Source organism: Oryx dammah, unplaced genomic scaffold, assembly GCF_014754425.2.
Source record: "Oryx dammah isolate SB20612 unplaced genomic scaffold, SCBI_Odam_1.1 HiC_scaffold_26, whole genome shotgun sequence".
NCBI classification, from domain to species: domain Eukaryota; kingdom Metazoa; phylum Chordata; class Mammalia; order Artiodactyla; family Bovidae; genus Oryx; species Oryx dammah.
The window spans coordinates 86364715-86391448 of NW_024070210.1; the positions used below are offsets into that span (position 1 = coordinate 86364715).

General features: G+C 37.9%; 1 protein-coding gene across 3 annotated transcripts in view; it reads right to left on the reverse strand.

Annotated features, from left to right (window-relative positions):
• Window positions 1-26734, reverse strand: part of LOC120852514 (dual specificity mitogen-activated protein kinase kinase 5) — a 263024-nt gene that overhangs the window by 188833 nt on the left and 47457 nt on the right. For all 3 annotated transcript variants that reach the window (XM_040225792.1, XM_040225791.1, XM_040225793.1), the window contains 2 exons: window positions 21679-21727; window positions 14770-14834 (listed from right to left, as the gene is read on the reverse strand). In XM_040225792.1, the coding sequence (XP_040081726.1) occupies window positions 14770-14834; window positions 21679-21727 (114 nt within the window). The remainder of the gene's footprint in view (window positions 1-14769; window positions 14835-21678; window positions 21728-26734) is intronic.

The window sequence follows — 26734 nt, forward strand, 5'->3', positions numbered from 1 at the left end:
AGATTAATTTTAAAAAAAAAACCCTGGATGTTGTCTTTTAATGCAATGACATGCTTTCAAGAACCAAATGTAAACTAGCTATGGTTCAATTAACGAAAATTTTGTTTTATTGCTTGATCATTTTAGAGATTTATTCTCTTGGTAGGTTTCTTTGGGGGTGGATTTTACCAATATGTCACATAACAAAATAGCCATCCACAGGAAAAAAAAATTCAAATAGTTTCAGGGAAATCAACACTGACAGTTGTTGTCTCCCATAATAGATAAACACATTAGCCAGGCTCTAGCTGTTAAAACAGGAAATCCAAAGTAAACAGCAGTTGTAAAAAGCTTTTATATAAACTGTACTAGTTCAAATAGCAGTCTATGCCAATGTTCTTTCTGCCTAAAAACCCATTACAAATGCTGACTACTGATTGTAAAATGATTTATGGTTAAGCAACAGGGCCCCCCAGACTGTTTAAGTATCAAATCAAACATGTTATTAGGCCACACATATTAACAACTCATTCAAGATGCTGATCATACACAGGGCTCACAAACCAACCTAATGTTTAATATAGAAAACTTGGCAGGGTTAGAAAGAGTTCCAACCAGAGAAGAGCTACTTTAACTCTACATTTCATGATTTCTTCTTCTTTCTATTTACTTTGGTTCTCCTTTTTTACTCCCACATCTGTCTCAAAGTTAATGTGGTCATCACTTCCTCCATATTTCTTTCATAAGGTGATACAGCCTTATTCAAGCCTTTAACATCAACTAGAGTTGATGTTAAAAGCTAATGTCTTTTAATACATGGCCCAAGTACCTTTGAGATTAAGGAAGCTATAGTTATAGTGATCTCTTGATCAAAGCTTCTGAAAGAATGTTAATGGGCAAAACAGAGGCAAGATAAAGCCTCATGATGAGGATGGGGAAAAAATGAGGCAACACATGTGGGAGGGAAAGAAGAGTATCTTGACGATTAACTAGCTAGGAAACTTCTTTCCTGAAACAGCTTGATTACAATATCATCTCTGCTCATAGTGGAAAGCTAAAAATAAGTCACTTTCCAAAATGAGACATAAAAATGGCTATTTCAGAAAACCTCCTTCTACTAATAAGTAACATTCAATTGTGCTTTATGGTTTAAAAAATGTGTAAGGCAGATATTCTTACTAGCCCCATTTTACAGATAAGGGAAGCAAGGCTTGGTGAGGTTAACAACTGCTTCAAGATTCTTATCTCCTAAGCTTTAGAGAACCTTTTTTGGAAAAAGTTGGCTTAAAACTCAACATTCAAAAAATGAAGATCATGATATCCAGTCCCATTTCACGGCAAATAGATGGGAAAACAATGGAAACAGTGAGAGACTTTATTTTTGCAGGCTGCAAAATCACTGCAGATGGTAACTGCAGCCATGAAATTAAAAGACGCTTGTTGCTTGGCAGAAAAGCTATGACCAACCTAGACAGCATATTAAAAAGCAGAGACATTACTTTGCCAACAAAGGTTCGTCTAGTCAAAGCTATGGTTTTTCCAGTAGTCATGTATGGATGTGAGAGTTGGACTATAAAGAAAGCTGAGCACTGAAGAATTGATGCTTTTGAACTGTGGTACTGGAGAAAACTCTTGAGAGTCCTTTGGATTGCAAAGAGATCAAACCAGTCAATCCTAAAGGAAATCAGTCCTGAATATTTGGAAGGACTGACGTTGAAGCTGAAGCTCCAATACTTTGGCCACCTGATGCGAAGAACTGACTCATTGGAAAAGACCCTGAGGCTGGGAAAGATTGAAGGTGGAAAGAGAAGGGAATGACAAAGGATGAGAGGGATGGCATTATCGACTCGATGGACATGAGTCTGAGTAAATCCCAGGAGTTGGTGATGGACAGGGAAGCCTGGAGTGCTGCAGTCCATGGGTCACAAAGAGTCGAACACGACTGAGTGACTGAACTGAACTGAACTGAACTGAACTGACTGAAGCTTTGGACTGGGCTGTGGGTTCAAATTCCTCTGCAGCCAAATCCAATGCTTGTCCCAAACAAGTCTGTGTGAACATAGATGGGCTGCTTCTAGATCCTCTAATTCCAGTTGTCTTCAAGGTTCTCTGGATATGGTCAGTGCTGGTTTTTAAAAAGCAATAGGGAAAATCGATTGAATGACTCACTTTTCAGAGTTGCATTAACTTTTTCAGGCCACTGGGGTACAATTTACTAAATTACCTCTCCTAGAACACTAAATAGTACCCCAGTGGGTCAAAGAGTAAATGCACCTCTGAAAAGTGAGCCATTTATCCCCTTCTTCCCTGTAGTACCAGATGTAATCTGTCCCCTATGACAGAAATATTAACCCATTTCCATTAAAAACTCAAGAAATTGTCCCACACTTGAGAAAATGAGTAAGGGGAAGCTTCCCTGGGAGAGGAAAACAAAACAAACAAACAAAAATCTCTCTTCTATAACCTTGCCCACAATACTGGTGAAACGTCAACATGTATTTATTTGAAAATAGTGGGGTTTCATTCTCTGGAGATTGATTTTAATCAAGGCCTCAAAACACAACAAAAAAATACAAATTCAAAGCTGATGGTTTTCAGCAGGGAGATGCACAGAACATCATGATGGCTAGTTTCATCCTGTACTGCAGTATTTAAAAAGTAAAGCTCAAACATTCATCTTGTGTGTGTAATATGATATACATCACAAATGGTGGTTCTTCCATATATCTCACTATCCTAGAGATTATCCCTTTGACACAAAAAATTCTTCTTGGCTAGCAAATAAGCACATTATTACTTTTAACCTTTATAAAGGCAAAAACCTCTGAATACATTTCTGAGTTGCCTCAGGAATAGCTATTGAGTGATTTAATAGTTGCTAGATACTTTAATAAAGCCAAACTTTAAGTTTTCAGCACTGTTAGTCTCTTATTCTTCTGGAAGATGGCTATGCAATGAAAATAAGACAACTTTAATTTAAGAATCATCCAGCTTCTAATTAAACTGCCATAGGCAGCTGGTTGGATAAGTTTTAATCAGTTTCAATCACCTATTGATTGGTATACTGAAGCCTAAAAAATTAAAAGTAAAAGATGATTGGGGAATTGTCCCATCTCAGAACAACAGTAGAGGCCTCTGTAAATAACTCCTCTTTTAACCATCAGCTAAATGAACACTTCAATACTGCAGTACAAAGTCTTCTGCAAAATTACTTTAACTAACAAGCAGAAATTTATCAGCTTCAGCCAAAATCAATGCTGAAATCAATTTGAACACTGGTTGTGTCTAAAGGGGCTCATTGGCAATTTAGGGAAATTACACCATGTAAATGCCTGTGCTTTAATTGAACAGTTTCATCAACTAGGCTGTGATTGCTGTCCATTCACTTATTTACTTTCGCTGCAGCTACCATTCTGCAAAGGAATGGCTTTTGTCAGGCTGAAGAGAGGCACTTTATCTTCATTTTGTGCACTTTTCTGCATAACAGACTTCATGAAACTGGCATATCATGACTAGGGTTAAAACAAACCAGGAGGGACTTTTTCCTGTAACCTAAAAAATGAACAACACTCAAACTACCATCATACCTTACACCATCCAGGGAGAGTCATCTTTAAGCAAAGAAAAATCTTTGCCTCTATGTTTTGGACAACAGAAGGAAGTATTTCGATTCTAAACTAAATTCCACGATGCTCTTCTTTTTGAGATATCTGTAGCAACTTCCAAGAATATATAAACTGCATTAGAACATTCTCTCCAAAAATTAAGTAACATTTTGTTTTACAAAGTCCTTTGAGATTAGTCAAGAGGAGCTGATTCTCCAATCTATTCAGGAGATTAAGGCTTAAAGACATCACATATATTTTTAAAGTAAGATTAACGAGAGGAGAAAGGGAGAGGGGTCTGCATGGGAGGAAGAAACCAGACTTGTTTGTAAAGATCAGAGGCCAAAACATCTATAAGACTCCAACAACTATTTAAATACATACACAAAAGCACTCACAAAATCATGAGCAATGAGAAAAACCCAAAGATGCAATTTCTGCAGAACTATATGTGGAACTGACTGAAGTCTGGAGACAGGAATTAATGTTTTAAATATTGGGTTAATCACTTAGTTCAAAGATTACAAATTTCAGGAAAGGTGAGAAGAAAGAAGACAGCTGTTTGTTCACATGAGTCATCTGTAAGGTACACGTACCTGATGCAAAAAATAAAAATACAACATACAGCTGTAGTATATGTGCTAGAAAATGCCATCAGAAAATTTTAGGCTTGCACATAGTTTGCTTACTTTAGCTCCTCACAGAATCAAAATGCAATTGTTTACTAAAAAGGGCACTGGGAAAGCATCAAGAAATAAGAAAGCATGACTTTCAACAGTGGTTCTAGCCCTTGTCTTGCTTTAAGTCCTCAGAGAAATCCCTTGATTTCAGGACTGCATCACAGGTTACACGATGTTGGTGACACCTATTCTACCCAGCCACATTGCAGTGTTGCTGGCGTTAACCCTTGGCATGTGCTGGCGGCCCAGGGTGCAAACAGAAATGCAACCATTCGATTCTGAGCACCCTCTGCATCCTAGGGACATGAAGGCAGGGCCTTAAAACCTTTTACTAGGCTTTCAGGGAAGCAGAGAAACTTCTCATTTGCCTTTTCAGCCCGCTATCTGAGGCTTACACTCTGCAACACTAAAAAATTAACTTTCAAAAAAAGTTAAAAGGAAGAAAAAACAAATGGTGTACAGAAACTAAACTGGGCACATGTGTTGTAGTAAAAATTCACTCTGTAATTTTATCCCACCTATCATTTTCTGTACAATTATAAAATTTCATTGGCTATATATTTTGTTGTGCAGACAACATAAAAATATATTTTATTCATAGTTTTTAAGATAACTTTTCAGAAAACTTAATTATGGTTTAATCAGAGCTTTGTTTATTGACTATAGTATATTGTTACATTTTGTTTCTATAGTTAGTAGTCATAATAGAATCAGTATGCTTGAGAATCTTACACAATGTATATTTTCCAAGTACACTAAGCTTGTTAAAATGCTATACTGATTGTGCCCTAAAGCAAGTTCTAATTTTGTCTGAACATTCTTCATTTCATTATTTGAATTCACAAAACAAAAACCACAGTTCTGCTTAGAGCAATAATACTGTCTTTTTCTTTCCTTCTTTTGTAGTACTGACTAGGAAACATATGGAAATTTTAGGGTCAAGAGGATAACATAATACAAAGTTACACTTAAAAATCAAAGTAATGTTTAAAAAAACTTGATGCTTAATACCCAGAGCTTAAGTCTCTATTGCTGTTTCCCCCTCTCATTTAGTAACCTGCTCCTCCAATTCAGTACTAGTGCACAAATCAGAACCTAAGTGTATTCGACTCCAGTAAGGCAGCAATTTAACAGGAACATGGTCTCTTATAGCAAGGTAACCAAAGACAGAGCAATGAAGAAAAAAAAAAAAAACGTGGCAGAAAGTTATACACAGTAAATGCGGTTTGTACTTTCCAGTGAATTATTTTCCAAAAAAGCAATTTAAGCAAATACCCTAGATGCTATGGTATACAAATATTTGCTTGTGCTATATGCCAACCAAGAGCCGTTAATTTTCTAACACATCAGATACTGTAAAATAGTTTAGAAAAATTTAATGTGTCTTATAAATCAAGAAATGCTCCAACTCCTCTAGCACAACCATAGAATTAATCTCAGGATCCAATTATTAAATTCAAAGCTTTTGATAAGTAAAGAGACCCAAAGGATAGACCAAATAACAAGTTATGTTGCCGTAATTCTGTCAGCGAAGTAATGGTTGTTTTAACATCTACTAAAAAGCCCCTAAAATTAACAACTAGAGATGGTGCATCACTGACTTTCAAGATCATATATTAATCTAGATCTCACACTGAAAAATAATTTCAGTTAAAAATTGAGAAACTTAAGAGTGTAGATGACAAAAAGGAAAACCTGGCTTGAGAAGTAGGGCCAAGTACTGATGTAGTGTCAGAAGAAATTTGAGGTGGACAACTCGATGTTTTGATACTGAGTTCTAATCTTGATTTGACCATGGGCATGCCACTTAACCCTTCCAAGCTTTATCTTTCTCACTAGTAAAAAGGGGCTAAGTATACTGACCAGGCTTCTTGGCAAGGATTTAGCGAGATCTCAAAGATTCCACATGATCAGGCTCCTTCCCATTTCTCCACCGTCCACTGAGCTTGCTCTACTCCAATTCCAACCACACTCCTAGACACAACACCTTCACACCCATCTCAGGGCGTTCTCCACAGCAGTTCCTTCTGCCTGGATTCTGGATTCCCAGATTCTCCCATGACCGGCTCCTCCAGGATCCCCTCCTCAGACAAGCCTTGCTGAGCATTCTTTACAGCACTTGTAAGGTCTGATATCATCTTACTTTGGTATTCATTTTCTTGATTGCTGTCTGTCTGCCCCCGTAGAACAAGCTCCAGGAGCACTGGCCACCTGTGTTACTCACTACTGGACGGCTTTGGCACAGAGTGACTCTTGGTGAGTATATGTTCAACGAATATACAATAAGACAAAATCTTAAAGAACAAAACCAAATGATACTTGCCATTAACATTTTTATGGTAGCTGAATGCTAAATTTCATTCTGGAACTTTACACTCAGGAGTAACCTTTGCAGTCTTTTCATGTCCAGTCTAGGTGTGAATTCTTTTCTCAGCAGTCCTGAACACTAAGCCGTATCATTCTGCTTAAGGTAGAAGCCAGAGCCACCCAGCGATGCACAATACTTTGCATCCATCCTGAGACTGTGAAGACTGCCTCTGCAGGTTAATTCCTAAAACACTAAGTGTCTACAGTAGGTAAGGAGTGGCACTGGGCCCTGGAAAGACATCTATCCAAATGACCTCTAGGCAATTCATGGGGTTGCAAAGAGTCGGACACGACTGAGCAACTGAACTGAACTGAGGGAGGACAGGCTGGTGGGAAGAGTAGCAGGAAGAGTACATGGCTCACTCTAACCAAAGGCACTGTCACACAGACATTCAAGACAAGCAATCTGAGGTAAGCCTTCAGAAAAACCTGCTCCTCTGTCTACAGGAATGCCCTTCAGACTTTATGTCAGTTGTCATGGGACCTCTTGATTTTCTCTTATTCAGATAAAAGGCAGCCAACTCCTCTGATCACTTTTCAACTCAAATAACAGTTCCTCCATGAGGCCCTTTCTGAATCCTCCTGAGGAAAGAGCTAAAAGTCGTCACTCCCTCCTTGGCCCGCAAGGGCCTGTGTACCACAGAGACACATGGCCTAGACTGTGAGGCCCTCTACTTACCTATCGACAAAATGTCTCCCTCCATCTGGACACAGGCCGATGAGCGCCTGCTCTCCCCAGCAGCTGACGCAGCGCCCTCCACACAGCACACGCTCAGAAGGTGCCCACTAATGAACGAAGGAGGACTGGATGGCACAACGTCCCAGACCCCTGTTTATTCTCCCCATGCTCCTCTGAGTGGTCTCTGAACTGTCCATATCTCTGGAAAGTCAGTACCCAGAACCAGACACAAAAATCCAAAAGTTAACCCTGTGAGACAAAGTCAAACCCAGATGCTATACGCTCTTAATGCAGCCAGAAAATAGATTTTAATGGAAACTAGACCTCTTCCACCCTATAAAAACAGAAGTTTGCCACTGCTTATCTGTTCTTAACCACTTCTGCTGAGGACTTTATATTTCTCTATAAAGAAAGCACTTTTATTAAAATAAAATATTAGAAAGAAGTCTTGCTACTTCAAAACTATTTTTCCCTAAAAGGAGATAGAGTTGAAATACTTCGATTCAGCAAATTCTTACTTGAAATATTACCATAATGTATTGATTTTTACCAGACTCAATTGACTGAAAAGTTGTTTGTGTAGCAATATTGGCCAAACCAATATACTAGAACAACTTTGTTACCCATAGTAATCAAGTGCATTTCTGAAGTATAATTATACTGTCATAAAAATAAAGCCAAGATACCCTTTTCCAAGCAATAAAACAATAAGGGCTATAAAAAAAGGAAGAAGAAAAGGCTAAATAAATGAGATTTTTAAAAATGAAATTTAGTGTCTTTCAGAGACACCCCCGCCTCTTCTTCCTTCCCTTAAGCCAAGGTTAGCAGAAAATGATCAATACTTCAATCTCAATAAACTATTTCAATAATAGTTAATTCGGGTGGAAACAGAGTCTGAAAATCTCTGCTCAGCGACCTGTGACATCCTGTCATGTTGGCTGGATGCCAATAATCCATCATTGCTGTAATGAATGTGAGCGTGGGTGAAGTTATGGGAACGTGAAGATGGGGCAGCAAAGGTGGGAAAGGTGCCGAGAGTCAGGAGCTCAGGTTCATTCTTCAGGTTCTAATCGATACAAGACACATTACTGTATGAAACAAACCTGTAACAGTAAATGCTGAGAGAGGGAAGTGTACATAATTAATTTTATTTGACAAATGCTCATTGATTTTCTGAAAATATTTAATATCCTTGCTTGTCACATGATACTATAATACAATCCAGCCATATATAAGTATTTAATTTTACATTAAGATGATGTCTTATTTGCTTGTTTAAAATACGATCCTGGCTGCAAGGAAAAGGCACTTCATTTGACTGGAAATTTAAAGTTAAAATAAATCAAACAATCACCCTAGCTCTTGGGTCAATATCAAAACCATTTAAAAACTACTCTTAATTTACAAGATGCACTTCAGGGAGGAAAACAAAAAGAAGTGGGGTCACTGATGCAGTTGTTAGAGAAACTGGGGTCAGGCCTATGACTGTTTCTGGTTTGGCACCTTTGGGTTGTTTGGTGAAAAAGGAAATCAGAGCTTTTCTCGGTATTATGTGGTTCCCAATATTTACATCAAAGACCCTCTTGGTTGCACTTTCCCTTCAGGAAACCTATGTTTTAAAATATTTTGTTTATTAAACAGCATTTAATTAGGCAACAATTCATGTATTTTTTCATTTTCTATAACTGACCACCACAGCTTCTAATTTTCATGAAATAAATCATGTTAACTGCAATGGGCTGATACAAGTCCAGTCCTCAAACAAAAATGTTTTAGTTGGCCTGTAAGTCATATCATAAGGGTAGAATACAATTTAATAGTTCACATGATCTGAGTTACCGTCTACAAGAACCATCCCCACCCTACTGCCCAACAAATATTTCATAATATAGGTAAGACAACAGAAAGAAGGCAAGACCAACACCTTTGAGAATTATTAACCCTTCCCTCCTCTCTTATCTCTAGATATGGCCAAGTTAATTGTTAAATAATGGTATATATCCGATCTTTGAAACATCATGTAGTTAGCATACATGCTACCGATTATACCACTGAGAAAATTCTACTTCAAACCCAGGTTACACTCTTAACTGTACCATAAGAAGCAGCTAGATTTAGAAAATTCAAAAAAAAAAGAAAGAAAATTCACTAGTGTTTTCCACTACCTTGAGATTAGAATACATGGCCAGAAAGCTGACAGCAAGAGTCTTAGCCTAAACAATTGCATTAAAGAAAGAGAACAGATGAACCTTAAGTGTGTGTTGGCTAACTGACTCAGCATGGCCTAAGTCCTAAGAGGTAGATACTACTTCATTTTTGGACCCAGAGCTTATGCGACTCCTTCAAACAATGCACTGAAGAAGCAAAAAACCTGAGTGCCTGGCTCATTATCATAGAACGTTTTCAAAGTAACTGGGCCTATTAATTACTTTCATTTCCACGTGACTTACTATCCAAGAAAAAAAGGACAGTAACTAGAATGTTGAGTTAGCGGATACCAAATACTCAGTTTTTAATATGTGAAAGAAAATTAATCATTCAAACATATGCTTTTAGTTTAGAAATTCCTATGCTTCTTGGTGCATGTTCTAAAACAATTATGCAGGCTCAAAATTATGCAGCCTCTAAAACTAGCTAGATATGGGGGAGGATCCAATTAAAAACTCTGCTAAAACCTGCTTGGAAAAAAACCTCCACTGGCCTCATTCTCATTCCAGCCAACATGTACAGAGCATCTCTTCTATCCTTAGGACTGAGCCGGGTACACTAGAAAATACAAGTAAATGCAATGGACTCTGCTTGACCTTGAGGAAACACTGCCTCGGGGAGAAACAGAGTGAAAGGAAGAGATGCTGTGTAGAGTGCTGGCTCTGCTACATGACTGTGAGCCCCAGCTTCTACCAGTGGTAAAACAGGCTTGCCATTACACCAGCTGTCTTATAGCAATTTGGAAGTAAACTACAATAAAAGAGAATATACCTTGAAATTTTGAAAAATCTTTCTATTTAAAATAATATATGATATAAAAATAAACCACATTCATAAAGCAACTAAAGAACAAAAGGAAACATAGAAATATATTATGTATCATACTGCAGAATTTCTCAAAGTTAACTGAATACAACTTTAATTCTGTGAGATATTTTCAGATCTTGCTCAAGAAAAGAATCCCATGGCCAAGTAAGCATAGAAAGCCCAGGGATTAATGCTCTATCATTGTTCATTTCTATCATGAACAGTAGTAAGTTCATGTAAGTATCATGAACATTGTCAGTCACAGTACTAAGCTTTTTTTATGGAACATCTAATTTAACCTCACAGTAATTTTGTAAGACGTGTACTCAGTTGCTAAGTCCTGTCCTACTCCTTGTGACCCCATGGACTACCGCCCACCAGACTCCTCTGTCCATGGGATTCTCCAGGCAAGAGTACTGGAGTGGGTTGCCACTTTCTCCTCCAGGGAATCTTCCCAACCCAAGGATCGAATCCAGCCTCCTGCGTCCCATGCATTAGCAGGCAGAATCTTTACCACTGAGCCACCTGGGAAGCCCACTTTTATAAGATAGGTATTAGTATTATCCCCATTTTATGCATAGGGAAACTGAGATAGAAGACACTATGTAACTTTCCCAGCATCACACAAGCTGGTTAGTGGCAGATGCAGAATTCAAACTCAGAGTCCCTATACTTAACCACAACACATACTGTTTTCTATTTCCTCTAAGTTTTCAGAATTTATTGTGAATCTATCAGAAGGGAATAGTACATGTGTGCTTCCTGATTTATTTTTTGGAGCAACTTGTACTTTAGGAAATGAAGCAGTTAAAGTACATTCACTTACTTTTCCTAAATACTTCTTTCTCCTAGAATTGATCCATTTCATCCAAACTAATAATCCAAGAGATACCACAATTTAAAATTACCTGGCTGGATCGCTATCATGAGTTCAGCAGGGGGTTATACACAGAATCCACATTTGGTTCAAATACATAGGCCCAGAATTTCATACTGTATAACTGAGGAGAATATCCAAACTGAAAGGATGAAAATGTGATCAACTATTAAATAATATATATTGTAGTTACACAATATCGTATCCCTTAAAATTCACAACATCTCAAGTGGAGCAAATAAGACTGAAATATCAACTTTTGCTTCATATTTATTAGCTTTATTATTCTTTATAAGAAAAAAAAAATAGGCCCATTAGGCAGTTTTGTTACCAATGAGTGGATTTTCCAATATTTTCTTCATCTAGTTTATGTAGCATAGCCTGTAATGTAATCATTTTTGTTTGAAAAATCACAGTTTTTATAGTCAACATCATTAAGGTAAACTTAGTATAGGAGAAAGTCAATCATAACACATCAAACACTCAGTTTTATAGAGACTTTAGTAAAGTGGCTTTTCATTTCTTGATGATTATACCATTTCTTTGTGCTGAACTAAAAGCCAGAAATATGAGAACACCACAAATTGAAGCCCAGACAGAAATGAAGACCAATGATCAATGACAACGATCAATGACGTGACGGACATGAGCTTGAGTAGGCTCTGGGAGTTGGTGATGGACAGGGAAGCCTGGCGTGCTGCAGTCCATGGGGTCACAAAGAGTTGGACATGACTGAGCGACTCAACTGAATTGAACTGATCAATGACAAGTGGTTATGTAATTTTAGATCTTCATGTTCTCTCTCCTCCTTAAGAATCACCTAGGCAATAAGTGAAATGTCTTCTTTTCATAAGAAATCTATGACATAAAGTACTGAAATGATCGTGACACCGCCACTCACCCTCCATAAACAACCACTGTCAAAAACATACTGAATCTTACAACATGTTCTGAGCATTAGCAATGGAAGACAACCAAATACACCCAGGAGAAGTTGCTAATGTCACTGTGGCATCCTAGCAAATTAAAGAACTCACGCTAAGGACCCTCCCTGGATACTGTGACTGTGATAAAAAGAAAACTTCTAGCCATGCTTCTTAGCTAAAAATATTAGCCAGGCGAATGGGAAATTATTTGCAAGACAAAAACGTTGTGCAGATGGACAGTGTTGATGGTCACACAACAATGTGAACGCACTTAATGCCACTGAACTGTAGACTTACAAATGGCTGAGATGGTAATTTTTATGTTTTTACTACAATTAAGGATAACAGTTAAAGAAAAACAACACTAACATAATTTTATGCTGTAATTTTCCCTTGCTGGATGGGCATGTTATTTCTACTTCCCTGTATGCCATCTCCCCCTTTTTTTATAAACCTGATTTAAGATAAAAAATTAAAATTTTAACACATAGAATATTATTTCCAATAAAAATTATCTGCTGGGGTTTGGTCTTGTGTTTTCTCCTCTCTAGAATAAACCAGGACAGTAAATTCACAGCAGGCCTTCAATTTAAAAATATTAACATGCTCAAGAGTCAAACATTTGGTGAAACAACACAATTAAGTAGGTTAGATATCTAAAGAAATGTGTTTAGATTCTATTCAAAGCTGATAAAAGGCATTCAAAGAATTGCTAGAAAACTTTTCTGTTTTATTACACCTGAACATTAGCATAAAAGCATTAAGAAGAAGAAAGGCTGAGACTTTGAAAACTGCTCCCTTTAGGGAACTCAAGAGAAGCAATTTGAGTATACGTGTTTCTTCTTATTTCTAATGGTACCTGAACCCAAGAACCTTCAGGACAGGGTAAAAAGTCAAGTCAGATAAGAGTGAGGAGGAGAAGACCAGAACGAAGAAATGCTATTTATGCAGTACTAGGGGTTGCATGGAGAAGGCAATGGCACCCCACTCCAGTACTCTTGCCTGGAAAATCCCATGGACGGAGGAGCCTGGTGGGCTGCAGTCTATAGGGTCGCACAGAGTCAGACACAACTGAGCTGCTTCACTTTCACTTTTCACTTTCATGCACTGGAGAAGGAAATGGCAACCCACTCCAGTGTTCTTGCCTGGAGAATCCCAGGGATGGGGGAGCCTGGTGGGAGGCTGTCTCTGAGGTCGCACAGAGTCGAACATGACTGAAGTGACTTAGCAGCAGTAGCAGGGGTTGCATGGGGAGGAATGATAGTACAGATCCAGGAAATGACAATGGTAACCTCAAATTCTTTAGACAAATTAGACATCGCACATTTTAAGGGGCAAGAGGGTAAGACCCAAGGATTGTTAATGAAATGTGTTATTATTTAATTATCTGAATTAGCATAGTGGAAGCAATTAACATTCAGATCAACTACTCGCCATACTCAGTCACCTATAGGAAAAACCATTCAAATATGTAAACATATATTCTTAAAGGACTATGTTAAAGGACTTTAGGAGAAAGGACATTTCCTGGCTCTACCTACAGAGAGGATCAAAGCCCTAGGGAGGGAACTGGATCAGATAACTTTGAAGGAGCTTCTAACCTGAGAAATCTAATTCTATGCCAAGGTTGCATCTGAGTTGATGATATTCTGGAATTTTAGGATGTGACCTTTCATGTTCAAGGGCAACAGGGCAATTTTTAACTATATTCACATGGTTAGTAAGAACTCAAAATTCTAAGAAAATCAGTAACCAATAAGAACATAAATTAATTATTGTACAACTTTGCAAATATATATTAATATCAATAGTAAAATATCTAAGGTAAAAACACAATTATAATGTGATGCAGGGGTAGTGTATATATGGAAAACAGCTCTCTGGAGGAAAGCTTTATTACACCCTCAGGGCTTTCTTACAGAATATGGATTTTTTAATTCCTAGTGGAATATTTTTCATACATCATTGCAGACTATTAAGTACCAGATATTACATTATGTAGTTTAAACTTTGCACTACTGCATGAGAAAGACTTCCCTGTCGAGAGAAGTATTTTTTACGGTTAGCATTTTTTAATATGAAAATGAATACTCCTTTAGGCTAAGATCACTGCAACCAGAATTTGGGAGAATTTTATAACTTAACATATTCATCAATGTGTAGATATTCTCTCAGGGGTGTAGGGTAAGGAGAGAAGGAAGCACAACAGGAAGAGGCTTTTGAATCACTAAGTGTCGACACAGGGCAAAGCAATGGTATTTATAAGGTTTGTCTTCCCCTGGGCATAGGTGTAAACAGGCAGGGGACTAGCATAGGGTGCTGGCAAGTTAAAAAAAAATAATGGTGTTAAAAGAGTGAAAAAAATGCATTAAACTTCAGGCCAGTTAAAGGTATACTTGTTAATGGTGGACTATTAAATGCTCACCCAGGAGAGATGCAGACTCAGAAATATTAAAAAGGCAATATAAATGCACTTTTCCAAGCAATTTCTGAGAAAATAGATGCTTTACAGAATTTTGGAGTCACATGTGGAAATAAAATCTAAGTGCTGGTGGTCATTTAAAAATCTCTGCCATGGAGAACTTGGATACCAACATTTGGCAAAAGTAGAGAGAAAGTTTAAACAAAATTGACTACTCACTTGTAGACTGTGCCGCCGTTGCCGTGACCAAGAGTGTCTCGATACCGTATGTCTTGTTCATTCATCTCCACAAGAAAGAAAGAAAAACAGAAAGGGTGTCATGCTGCGGATGGAAATGTCAAGGAAAAGCAACTCTGGGCCATAAACAACAAGCAGTCTGGGTCATTTCAAGTTCAGCTGCAAGAACGAAAAGATCAATACAACATTTGCTGTCCAATTTATAAAAGATGATACCAAGGGACAAAGTGATGGAAAGTTTAATGACAATTTGTTTGCCTGGGTCATTTCATTAAAGTTTGATAAAAGGTGTCAAAATGGAATGATATAACATCGCTCAAAAGGGTCAGGTCAGAGATACCGATAAGAACAGTCTCCAGCACTACAATAACCACGGCCAAACAGCACTGCACGTAACCAAAGTCAGACTTGGCAAGACACACACACACACACACACACACACACACACACACACACACACAACCCTAGTAATCCAATGCACAATCTGTAAATACATCAGCCCCTGAAAACTCAAGTGACCCTCTAATTAACATTAAACAAACTAACTGAATAATGTTAATGATTTTCCTAGAGTTGACACTGCTTTTTTGGGCGGGGGGGGGAATGATAAATTAGTACCCAGCAATAGCTGGGTAGAAATCTTGTGGAAAAGTGCCAAATCAACATACTTTAAAAGCCACATATAGTAAAATGTTGTAATGCATAAAAGGAAAACAAGTAAGCATGTGATTCATATAAAGTCATTTTCTAATTTATTATATAAAGCAACATGTACATTTTCCCAGATTCTGTAAAACTATTATACCACAAATACTACTCTCATTTGTATAGTGAATAGAAGTGAAATTATTTTAGTACCCACAATATAATGTTTTAGAGTTTGAAACAACTCCCTAAGTAATTATTTATCAAATGACTTTAAGACTAGTCAGATTCTATTTAAGGTATTCAGTAATTTTCTACACACTGGTCCAGTTGCTTAAAAATTAACTGCCAACTTTATTCACTAAGTGGATTCAATAAAATGTTATTTTCCATATAGCTAAAGCTTGGGAAAAGCCATAGTAAGCCTTGAAAAAAAAAATCAATTTCCAAGGAATTGCACTGCCTTGCATGGGCAGAAAATGGATGGAGTTTTTAATTCAGTATCACCTGGAAAAAAAATAGTTTGCTTTCAGACCATTATAGTAAAGCTTTAAATATTTTGCTCTACTCTAAACTTTCACCAGTGGAATAAAACAAGGCTCCATTTATCAAGGGAAATATTTTCCTTCTATACATTTCTGAGGTTGAAGCTTCAGAGAACTGTGATAATTAGGAATACAGTGGAAGTTATAGAAACAGCTTCCTTTCTAAGCCATTCTGCCAAACTGTAAAAGAATATTGACAGATTAATGTATAAAGGCCAATCTCAGCACCTAATTTAATTGTAGTATAACCTAACTGATGTAATTTGCAACCAGCTAATTACTACATTTAGGGTCAGAGGCAAAATGACAGATGAGTCATAAAAATTGACAAAATTTTTCTATTTGAGGGAAATCCTTTTCTTAATTTCCTTTAAATCACTAATACAGAAAATAAAACATATTTCAATCTATATAAAATATGTGGCATGAAGAAAAGAAAATCTCATTATTCTGGACCAAATGACAAATTTTAAAGCAGCATGAAATTGCACATAAAGTAACTTGAGATGCTAAACAAACTAGCAGAGTTGCTACCGGGTTTACCTTGATCAAACAGTATAAAATATGTAATATTTACGTACGTAAATATCAGTATATATTGGCGGGTACAAATAGGCTACTTCCTTGAAAACATTCCTCAAGGTAGCCTAAACATTACTGCAACAACCTAATTTGTACTAGTAACTTGCTGAACAATCTGTATCCTCATCATGGCCTGAAGTAAATTTCTAGGAGAAAGTTCATTCAATGTCCACAAATCCTGAATTGGCAGCAATGAGATTTAAGGGTAAGCTGGATGCAGCTATAGGATCTGGGACCTAGAGACATCACAGTCCGATTATATCACCTCCATCTACACCACACCATCAGAACTTTCCAGGTATAAGGAACAGTAGTTTCCTCTTAGAAAAATATAAGTATCAAGACTCAGTGATATTACACATTCCAATAACATACTGTGAGAGACCTAGGACTTTAGAGGGGGCTTGATTTTGTGATATTTTGCTGGAGGCAGAAAAAGCAAAGGGGTAGGTCTCTAAGTACCTTCAACCATTATAATCCCAACATCAGTCTTTTTTTACCTTAAAAACCCCTAGGCTGAAAAAAAAAGTGGAGCAGTCACCCACCTAGCACTCCAACGTAACCAGGAGTGGTAGACAGAAAAAAGGCAGGGGCTAGGCTGAAAGCTTCAGCGATATGGGGATGTTACGGAGGCTATCTAGGGTGTAGGGGGGTTGTGTACAGACAAGTGTTATGAGCGTGCCAATACAATGTTCAGGCAAATTCAAGGGTGGAAATTCGGACTCCCTCAGATAATGCGAAAGACTGTAAGAGTATCATAAAGATAAAAACGGTTTTAAAGAATAAGTTCTAGAACTATGTCACTCAAAAAACAGTATCCATAAAAAATTGTTTCTACAATGTTTTAAAGCTTTATATAGAAATCTGCCTAGACTGTAAATAGACTGGTAGATTTTTCTATTTAAAAATATCAGATATTTTTGCCTATGGGAACCTTCTAATTTTTATACAGTATGTATGTATTAATCATGTCAGAAGTTTTAGAAAGGAAAACTATTAGGGTAAAGCTTATGAACTGATTACAAAAAATTTTAAGAATTGTCTATCTCTGATCAAAATGGGTTACTTTAATTGATCTTAAATATGAAACAATCATTAAAGGGATAAACAAATAGCTAACAACATATCTGCTTTCTTTAGCTTAGAAAAGCATATTAATTCAACTTTTCTAAAATGAAACCTAGGAACAGAGCCCATTATGATACAAAAGTGGGATTTATAAGCCTACAAAGTACAGTATTTAAATATTACAGTTGAGATCAGGTAACATAAAAATCATATATTTTTACAACATTTTAAGCTTATAAGCCAATTCATTTGTGTCACGTAACTAGTCAAGGTGAGAACTGACTCTTTCAGGATACTCTGCTCCGTGATCTCATTTGATCTCATGGGTAAGTATGGAGGGACAGCCTCTCCATCAGTGGTCACTGGCCCATAGAAAGGAAAATAATCAACTGAAGGGCACTCAAAAGTTAAGAGCAATTTCATCAACTACAATGTTTGTTTTTAAGAAGAGAAATCACATAGCTCTTTTATTTTAAATAAGAGGTAAAAGAGTTTTTATACAATTAAAGATACCAAATAACTTTTCAGTATTAGTCAGTTTCCTTGTTTCAACTGGAAAAAAAAAAGGGGCAAATAAAAGGCAGAATAACAGATGTGAGGGAGGAAGAAGAAAAAAAACCCCGAGAGTTACAATTATGTGTCAACTGCCATGCTAGCAAATGACCTGAGTGATGCGCGAGGGGCACTGGGCTCTGAGGCTGCTGAAAAAGAGGCGGGGGGGTGGAGGGGGCGCCAGGAAGGGTGGGGAGGTTTTGTTGGTGTGGGGAGACGAGTTGTCATACAGTCTGGACACACACACTCTCATCCACATTTAGGTTAGACCTAAGATGAATTGGAAGAATCTAAGTGTTTTTTATATATTGGTAATAGGACAGTTTTTAAAGCTAATTTTACGTTGAATACTATTTTTCTTCCTTTTTTTTTCCCCCCAAACACAGGAAGTTTTTTAAAGGTATCTGAAGTTCACAAAACAGTCAAACATGTAGCAGGATTAGAATTATTTCTAGATTTCTGACTTCACAGTACATTTATACTTGAGTAATTAGGAACAGAAAAACACTGTCACTATCTCCTACAAATTATTTTAAAAAAAACGAGGAAACACAACTTTAGAGATGCGAAGGTCAAAGTCATACATCCTTGGAGTAACGGCACTTTTTTAATCCTTTAAATTGACCCACTGGGCCATTTCTAATCAGTCTCAAATCAAGGGCCAATGTTAAACAGATGACACTGCACTATAACTGAAGTGGGAAAAACACAGCAGTGGTACTGACTTATGGCACTCAATAAAACATGCCAAAAATACCTTATTTTTTTTTTTCAAGCAGGAAAAAAAGGAATCCTCCATCATAAAGTGATTACAGAAAAACAGTGCCTTCATTCCAATGACTAAATGTTAAACTTCCTAAAAAATGTTTGATTTAATACAGTATTAATGAAATTAATGAGGAAAATGAAATGGAGTTCAATTATGGATCAACAAAGAAAATATTCTTTGTTTACTGTCTGCCTGTATTAAGAAGAATCAGTACCTATCGCTTACAAATCATTAAAACAAAAATGCTCAATTAATCCTACTTTTATATGTAAAGGTCTGACAGAAACCAGTCCTATCACCAGACCTTTGCTTCACAAATCGAAGCAATAATGGTTTCAGAAAGCAGTCACACTCTATGAGCAGACAATTGGAGAGATTTAGTAAATCCCACTTTATACAGCAGAGACTAATCGGAAAACACAAGCCAGTCAAATGTTTCTTATGAACTGTTGACACTATATCAATGCTGAATCAATTGGTGGCATTTACTCTGAGTGACAGAAAAGAAATAAATATTTATATCACATAACCTATATCAATGAACCCGGGCAGAAAGCTATTTCTAACCTGTCAATATTTGATTATCTTGAAGAATCATGTCCCTTTCTTTTAATCATTAATATGAATTCCTTATTAAATCTAAGTGGAGGCTAGTGGAAAGGCAAATCATTATTAATGCTTGAGAGCATAAACCACTAAAATAAAAGACTACGCTTAAGTGTTAAAGTATCGTTAAATGTGACTTACATCTTCTATAGCAAGTGGTGTCAGTGTTCAGCCCAGAAATTTATTGACGCCACAATGGAGCATGTTACCTCACTGCAATGCAATCTCGCTCACTCTTTACTTACCTGATAGCACCAAGGACTGAGGAATTAAGAGCAGGAGGAGGTATTTTGAAGACTTCCAAAGGTGGGAGTTCTTTGTTTTGTTTTGTGAATAAAAGTAAACGTAAAATGGCTAATCCTTAAAAGTAAGGAAATCCCAAGCTGTTTAACATGGGGCTATCACATTCCCCAGGGAAAGCAATAAACAATCTTTAAGTGTCAAAAATCATTGCCGTGACAATTCTCCACCAAAGAGAATCTCCTAACTGAGGGCACTAAGATATTTATGGCATTAGATTCAGAATACTAGGAACATTTCAGAATGTTTGGTTTTTTTTGCCCTGAAAATAAACTGTTTTTCATTTTTTAAAGAATCTATGACAGGTTATTTTCCATTGCCTGGGTTGAACAAATGTAGTTAAAGCTTCTTAATTTATGTCAATTTTGAAATATATTTTCCAGCTGAAGAACACAAATAACTCATAAGTTACAGTTAGTAACTAGAATGCAAACATGTTGGAGATACATAAATATCCTAGGTTCAATATTTCAGCTTTTAGTCAGGTTTTGTTTCCTGTGTCTGAAAACATGCAGGGCACTAGGGGGATATATATGTGGACCTCAACCGAAACAAAAACTTTGGCTGCTTAAAGTACTATTAGATAAACATGATCTAAAATTTGGGGACCAATAAGATTATACATACAACACCAGATTCTCCTTAGCTGAACACTGAATAGTTAAGGACTAGAATTCACACACTCTGGATGACAATCAGATGTCAAAACCAAATCAATTTACTTTTTCTAACTATATTCAAGAGATTACATGCTAAATAAGTAAGGTTTCCAGAAGTACCACCATACAGTCATCATTTTAAGGCACACACATCTATTAGGCCACCAAGTTACAGGTGATATTAAAGGACAAGCACGGGGACCCAGCTTTGTCTTCTTGACATGCTCCACTACAAGCACTTGATTCATGAAATGCCAATGAGGCTTGGAGAGGTCAGCATGTGAAGGCACTGAAGAAGCATCTGAGATAATTAAGATTTCAGCCTTCGAAACATGGACGGGAAGTGAACAGCAGTTAAGAAAATCAATAAGAGTCTTTTATTTGCGGTGACACAGATGTCTCAGTCAATAGAGCCTAATAGGCAGGCTTGATCGCAATGGACAGGCGCCTGCCTCCAAGGCTATCAAAGGGCTTCCTCTATAACAAACATTAAAGCGCATTTATGTTGCTATTGAAGAATCGAGGACCCTGTAGGTAGCTTAATTTACCAGTGTATGTTTAAAAGCACAATACTATTTCAGATGTGTCCATTTACTTGAATCAAAATTAGTGAGAAATAACTGGCCTGCAGGCCCGTTTGTCCCTCACTGATGGGAGGAGGTCATTCTGCTTTGGATGACCAGTCAACTGGACAAACTGAGGGTTCCTGAAGGCCAGGAATTTTAAATGGCAAAGGTCTGCTGTGACTCTGTTCCTCTAAAAAGCCAGTGTTAGTTTCAGGACAAAAGAAGGAACTAAGGTGAGAAAGTTAACAGTTTTTCTTTTTCTCCCTAAAGATAATGAAAGAAACAGTCACCTCAGGATGCAGGGCCATTTCAACAACCCATGGGTTGACACACTTGTTCAGAACTGATTAACTTTTTTTACCCTGAGCTGGCAGCAGGGTGTGTGCATGGTACTTCAATCTGCTGGGAGTGAAACCCATTAGCACAGTTTGAAAAACGTGCTGCAAATTGTTCTGCCAATCAAATTAAGCCATGTAATTCACTTATGACAAGAAGAAATTTATAGACCCTTTATCTGTTTATTAAGTTTATGGATTTAAAAAACCTAGACAGCACTAAGTTACTACTACCAGAAAATCTTAATCTGTAATGAAACCTACCTGGCCATTGGCTAATATTTTTTTCAGTTCGGCAGAAGACTTCTTTAAGCTGAAAAGGAAAGGCATAGTTTTTAATAGCAAATTCATTAACACCTCTGAACAACACTGAACGTTCTAGACTAAAATACACTTTTGCTTTAGGTGTAGATATAGACTACACTTTTGACATCCTTATCCCTACGTAAAATATTTTCTAAAGTAACTAGCCAAATGGCACAGGCATCAGTAAGAGACTGAAGCCCGTTGGTAATCTAAAGCAATAAAGAAGCCTACTATAATAATGAAGCTAGACTGCTGCACAGACTACTTCAGAGACCTCTCCTTGCTGTTAGTTCTGCTGTTTCGGGGTAGCCTTTCAGTGGCTATTTTATGCTGAGCACTACCAAGCACTTAAGAATGCACTCTTAGAATGTTCAGAGCAAAGACTACAGAACTTCAAAAAGATAAAATAATTTAAGTTCTGATTTTTTTTTATTATAGTTAAGAGTTACAATTCAGCTTCCTGAGAAGCAAATGTGTAGCAGAAATAATCGCAGTATTTACTCACTGTGTGCTCCGGAACAAGATACTTAGCCTCTCTAAATCTCAATTTCCTCTTTCTATAAAGTGGGAGAAATATCAATGTCATAGTGCAACCAAGAAGATTAAATACGACAAAAAGCCTAGCACTGGGTTCTGTACACAGAGGCATTGAATCAATTTTAGCTGCCTTCTGTTTCCTTTCTTCTCCTACAGGTATGAGAGTCAGTTTCCAGAATTATGTAAGACAAATGGGAATGTTCTTCTCTGGAATATATGACTATGTAAAAATTTATATGGATGAGCTTAGGGAAAGTGGCCAAAGGATGTTATGAAGTCCTTCTAGCTTCATACTGAGTTACACCTGTACACATTCACTCAATTAGTAGAGTGGTGTATAAAATAGTACCTTGTCCCATCAATGTTTTAATTGAAATTTAAAGTGTGTTAACTCTATCCTTAATCTATCTACTCTAACCCTCTCCCCATCTGCCAAACTAACTCTTCCCTTTGGTAGTTATCTGCAGATGTCTTTCTTTCCTCCACACCCTTTCCCAGACTGGAAGCTCCCTGAGAACACAGACCACATCTTACTCACATCTCTATATATTCCATTTCCTTCTCACCCTTGAGCCTAGCCAAGTGACTTGACACATACTAAGTGTTTGATAAATGGTGGTCATTACACTGGTTGTTATTATATGGTAGTACACACACACACACACACACTCACACACATTCATTTGTTACCCTTAATAAGTTATATTTGAGAAAACCTCAGACTTTAAGTTTGACCACACTCACCATTCCAAGTTATAATTACTTTTCTTAATAAATACTTCTTAAATTTCTCAAATGAAAACTATGGGCCCCTAGTCTCTATATTCCCCAGACTTTATAAAATGTGTCTTCAACCAATGATTCTAAACTTTAATAACATCCTCCCAAGTCTAAGAATTCATGCACTAAGCAGCAGTTAAGAATTCTCCAGAATAGGACTTAATCTGAAATATATTAAAAAAATAAAATAACTGCCTAAAATGAGACCAGCTGAAAATAAAATAACAGACTCTACTATTTCCCAAGTGATGAGCATGTGCCATGCATTGTGCTAAATGCTATTATTTACCCCACTCCAGTACTCTTGCCTGGAAAATCCCATGGACAGAGGAGCCTGGTGGGCTGCAGTCCATGGGGTCGCTAAGAGTCAGACATGACTGAGCAACTTCACTTTCACTTTTCACTTTCATGCATTGGAGAAGGAAATGGCAACCCACTCCAGTGTTCTTGCCTGGAGAATCCCAGGGACGGGGGAGCCTAGTGGGCTGCCGTCTATGGGGTCGCACAGAGTCGGACACGACTGAAGCGACTTAGCAGCAGCAGCAGCAGTATCCTGATCTAATGCTCACAATAACTATACCCCTGTGGCTATACCCTGTAGAGTGGACTTACTTCTCATATATAAAGAAACCCAAGGTACAGACCTTGCTCAAGATCACTCTAGTCTCTCTCTCTAACATAAATACACTTTTTTTTCCCTGGAAAACATTTGGATCCTTATATTCCCATAAATAGTCCCAATTTAATATTTGCAATTATTATAAAAACAGAAATAACCAAACAATGCCCAGGCAATGTTTCTCTACAGATATTCCATTATGTCATGCAACCTGAAATAATAACATTTTGATTCATTGCATTTACACAACACCTTTCATCCAAGAAACAAAACGTGATTCCTTAATACAACTTCATCAATCTTCTAAACACCAGCAGTAGATAGATGGAAAATTTAATCATCCTAATTTTATAGGAGAAAGCCAAGATGTTCAGGAAAGGTCATGCTTGGCAGTGGACTTGAACTCAGTTAATTATGGCCTAGGAACACCATGTGAATGAGTAAACTCAATTAAAAAAAATTTTATTTATTTGGCTATGCCAGGTATTTGTTGCAGCATGTGGGATCTTTCAGTTGCAACATGCAAACTCTTAGTTGTAGCATATGGGATCTCTAGTTACCTGACCAGAGATTGAACCCAGGCCCCCTGCACTGGGAGCTCAGAGTCTTAGCCATGGGACCACCAGGTAAGTCCCGTAAGCTCAATTTAATAAACAGTCATCCACCTAAGGCAAAGACCAATTCATGCTTTAAAAGTAACAGAGGAAAAAACTGATTTCATTCATTATGCCAATATCTGGCTACCAACTTGATCTGGTAAAAAATTACATTTATATATGCTGGCAATTTCTTTGTGCCCCAATTGACTCAGTGTTTTATCTGGTAACTGTGACTTGAGCTATCTAAAATTCACTTTAAAAGATCCTTTAAAATTTAAGTGTGATACTACCTGGGTATGTCACCTGGGTATGACACTTTAAGGGGACACTGAGATATTCAAAGAAGAGTGAAAGGGTGAGGGGACTAGAAATAATGTAGCAGAAAAGCTGAATGAGTTGGGAGAATTTAATTCAGAGACAAAACCTAGAGGGAATATAAATGAATCTGTCTACTCATTTATTCAAGCAGTACTGACTAACTATCACCTATGTGTAAAGCATCATGCTGAGAACTAGGGTTCAACAATGGCTGAGTAGCATTCCACTTTATCTATGTACCACATGTTCTTTATCTACTGAAAACCATAATGGAAAAGAATATGAAAAAGAGTATATGTGTGTGTGTATATATATATATATACCTTAACACTTTACTATACAGAAATTAATACAACACTGTAAATCAACGTCAATAAAATAATCTTTTTTAAAAAATAATGAATATGCAATCATCACTGCCCTCAAAGAGTACAGAATTTATTGGGGGACAGAAGTGATTACAATACAATGTGCTAACCATTATAGTAAAAGCAAGCACTGGGAGATAATGGGAATTCATAGAAGGGATACCTGGCATAGACAAGGAGGTGGGCAATAATGAGGGACAGTTTTCAGAAGAAGACAACAGCTTTGTTCCTGAAAGATAACCAAGGTTAGCCAGGATGAAGGCAAAGGAGGGAGTGGATTAAAAGAAGAAAGCAGGAAAGAGACAGTAACAGATGTGAAGGCCCAGTAGTAAGAGGGAATGTGACCCATCAAGGGTGCCATGTATTCATCAGCAAAGCTGGAGCATCAACTGGAAGGGGTATGGGGAGTGGCAGGCCAGAGGGCTACAGTGGGCAGAGGACCCAAATGTGGGAGTCCATGGCTTACCTGCTGTGGAAGCTACAGTTGGTTCTAAAGCCTACATGGATCAGTAAAGTGGGGAATGAGGGGCTCAAAACACCCATCGGCAAGATCACACTGGCTGCACCGTGGAGGAGGTACTGCAGTGGGGAGCTATTAGGAGGGTGTAGTAATGGTCGAAGGAGCCTGATCTACCTTTGCAGAAACAGAGATGCTGGCAAGCAGACAGACTTCACAGTGATTCAGAAGGCAGAACCTACAAAATGTAGGGACTGATTGGATGTGGGGCTAAGAGTGACCCAGAAAGCAGTGAAGGATGCCTGGCAGGTCATCTGGAGTTTGCATCCAGGTGGATGTGGGAGAATTTACTGAGACAAGAAATCTAGAAGTCTGTTTGGTGGGAAGATGACTGGTAGATGCATCACCTAGAAGAGGGAAGAGCCCTGTTCAGAGGGCTAAACTCAGTCTTTACAGTTCAGTTCAGTTCAGCCGCTCAGTCGTGTCTGACTCTTTGAGACCCCATGAATGGCAGTACATCAGGCTTCCCTGTCCATCACCAACTCCCGGAGTCTACCCAAACTCATGTGCATCAAGTCGGTGATGCCATCCAGCCATCTCATCCTCTGTCATCCCCTTCTCCTCCTGCCCCCAATCCCCTCCCATCATCAGGGTCTTTTCCAATGAGTCAACTCTTCACATGAGGTGGCCAAAGTATTGGAGTTTCAGCCTCAGCATCAGTCCTTCCAATGAACACCCAGAACTGATCTCCTTTAGGATGGACTGGTTGGATCTCCTTGCAGTCCAAGGGCCTCGCAAGAGTCTTCTCCAACACCACAGTTCAAAAGCATCAATTTTTCGGTGCTCAGCTTTCTTCACAGTCTAACTCTCACATCCATATATGACCACTGGAAAAACCATAGCCTTGACTAGACAGACCTTTGTCGGCAAAGTAATATCTCTGCTTTTTAATATGCTATCTAGGTTGGTCATAACTTTCCTTCAGTCTTTACAAGTGGGTCCTAAAAGGACACAAAGCTCAGCTCATGAAAAAGAATGTTCTGAGACATGGCTACATGAACATAAAACAAGTACTTCAGCCAATAAAGGGCGTTATTGCCACAGGGATGTTTCGGAAGCGCCTGGATGACCATTTGGCAAGGAGAGGGGAGTCAGGAACCCAGGGAGGGCTGGATTAGATGGGGGCCTCTCCTTCTCCTGCTCCACACCACAGGCAAGAGTCTTCTGCAAACACAGTGCTGGCCCTGGTGCTCTTCTGCTAAAAGTCATCTGACGGCTCGCCAATACACTGAGAGGAAAACTCAGACACCAGGCCCCACCTGATCTGGCTCCTGTC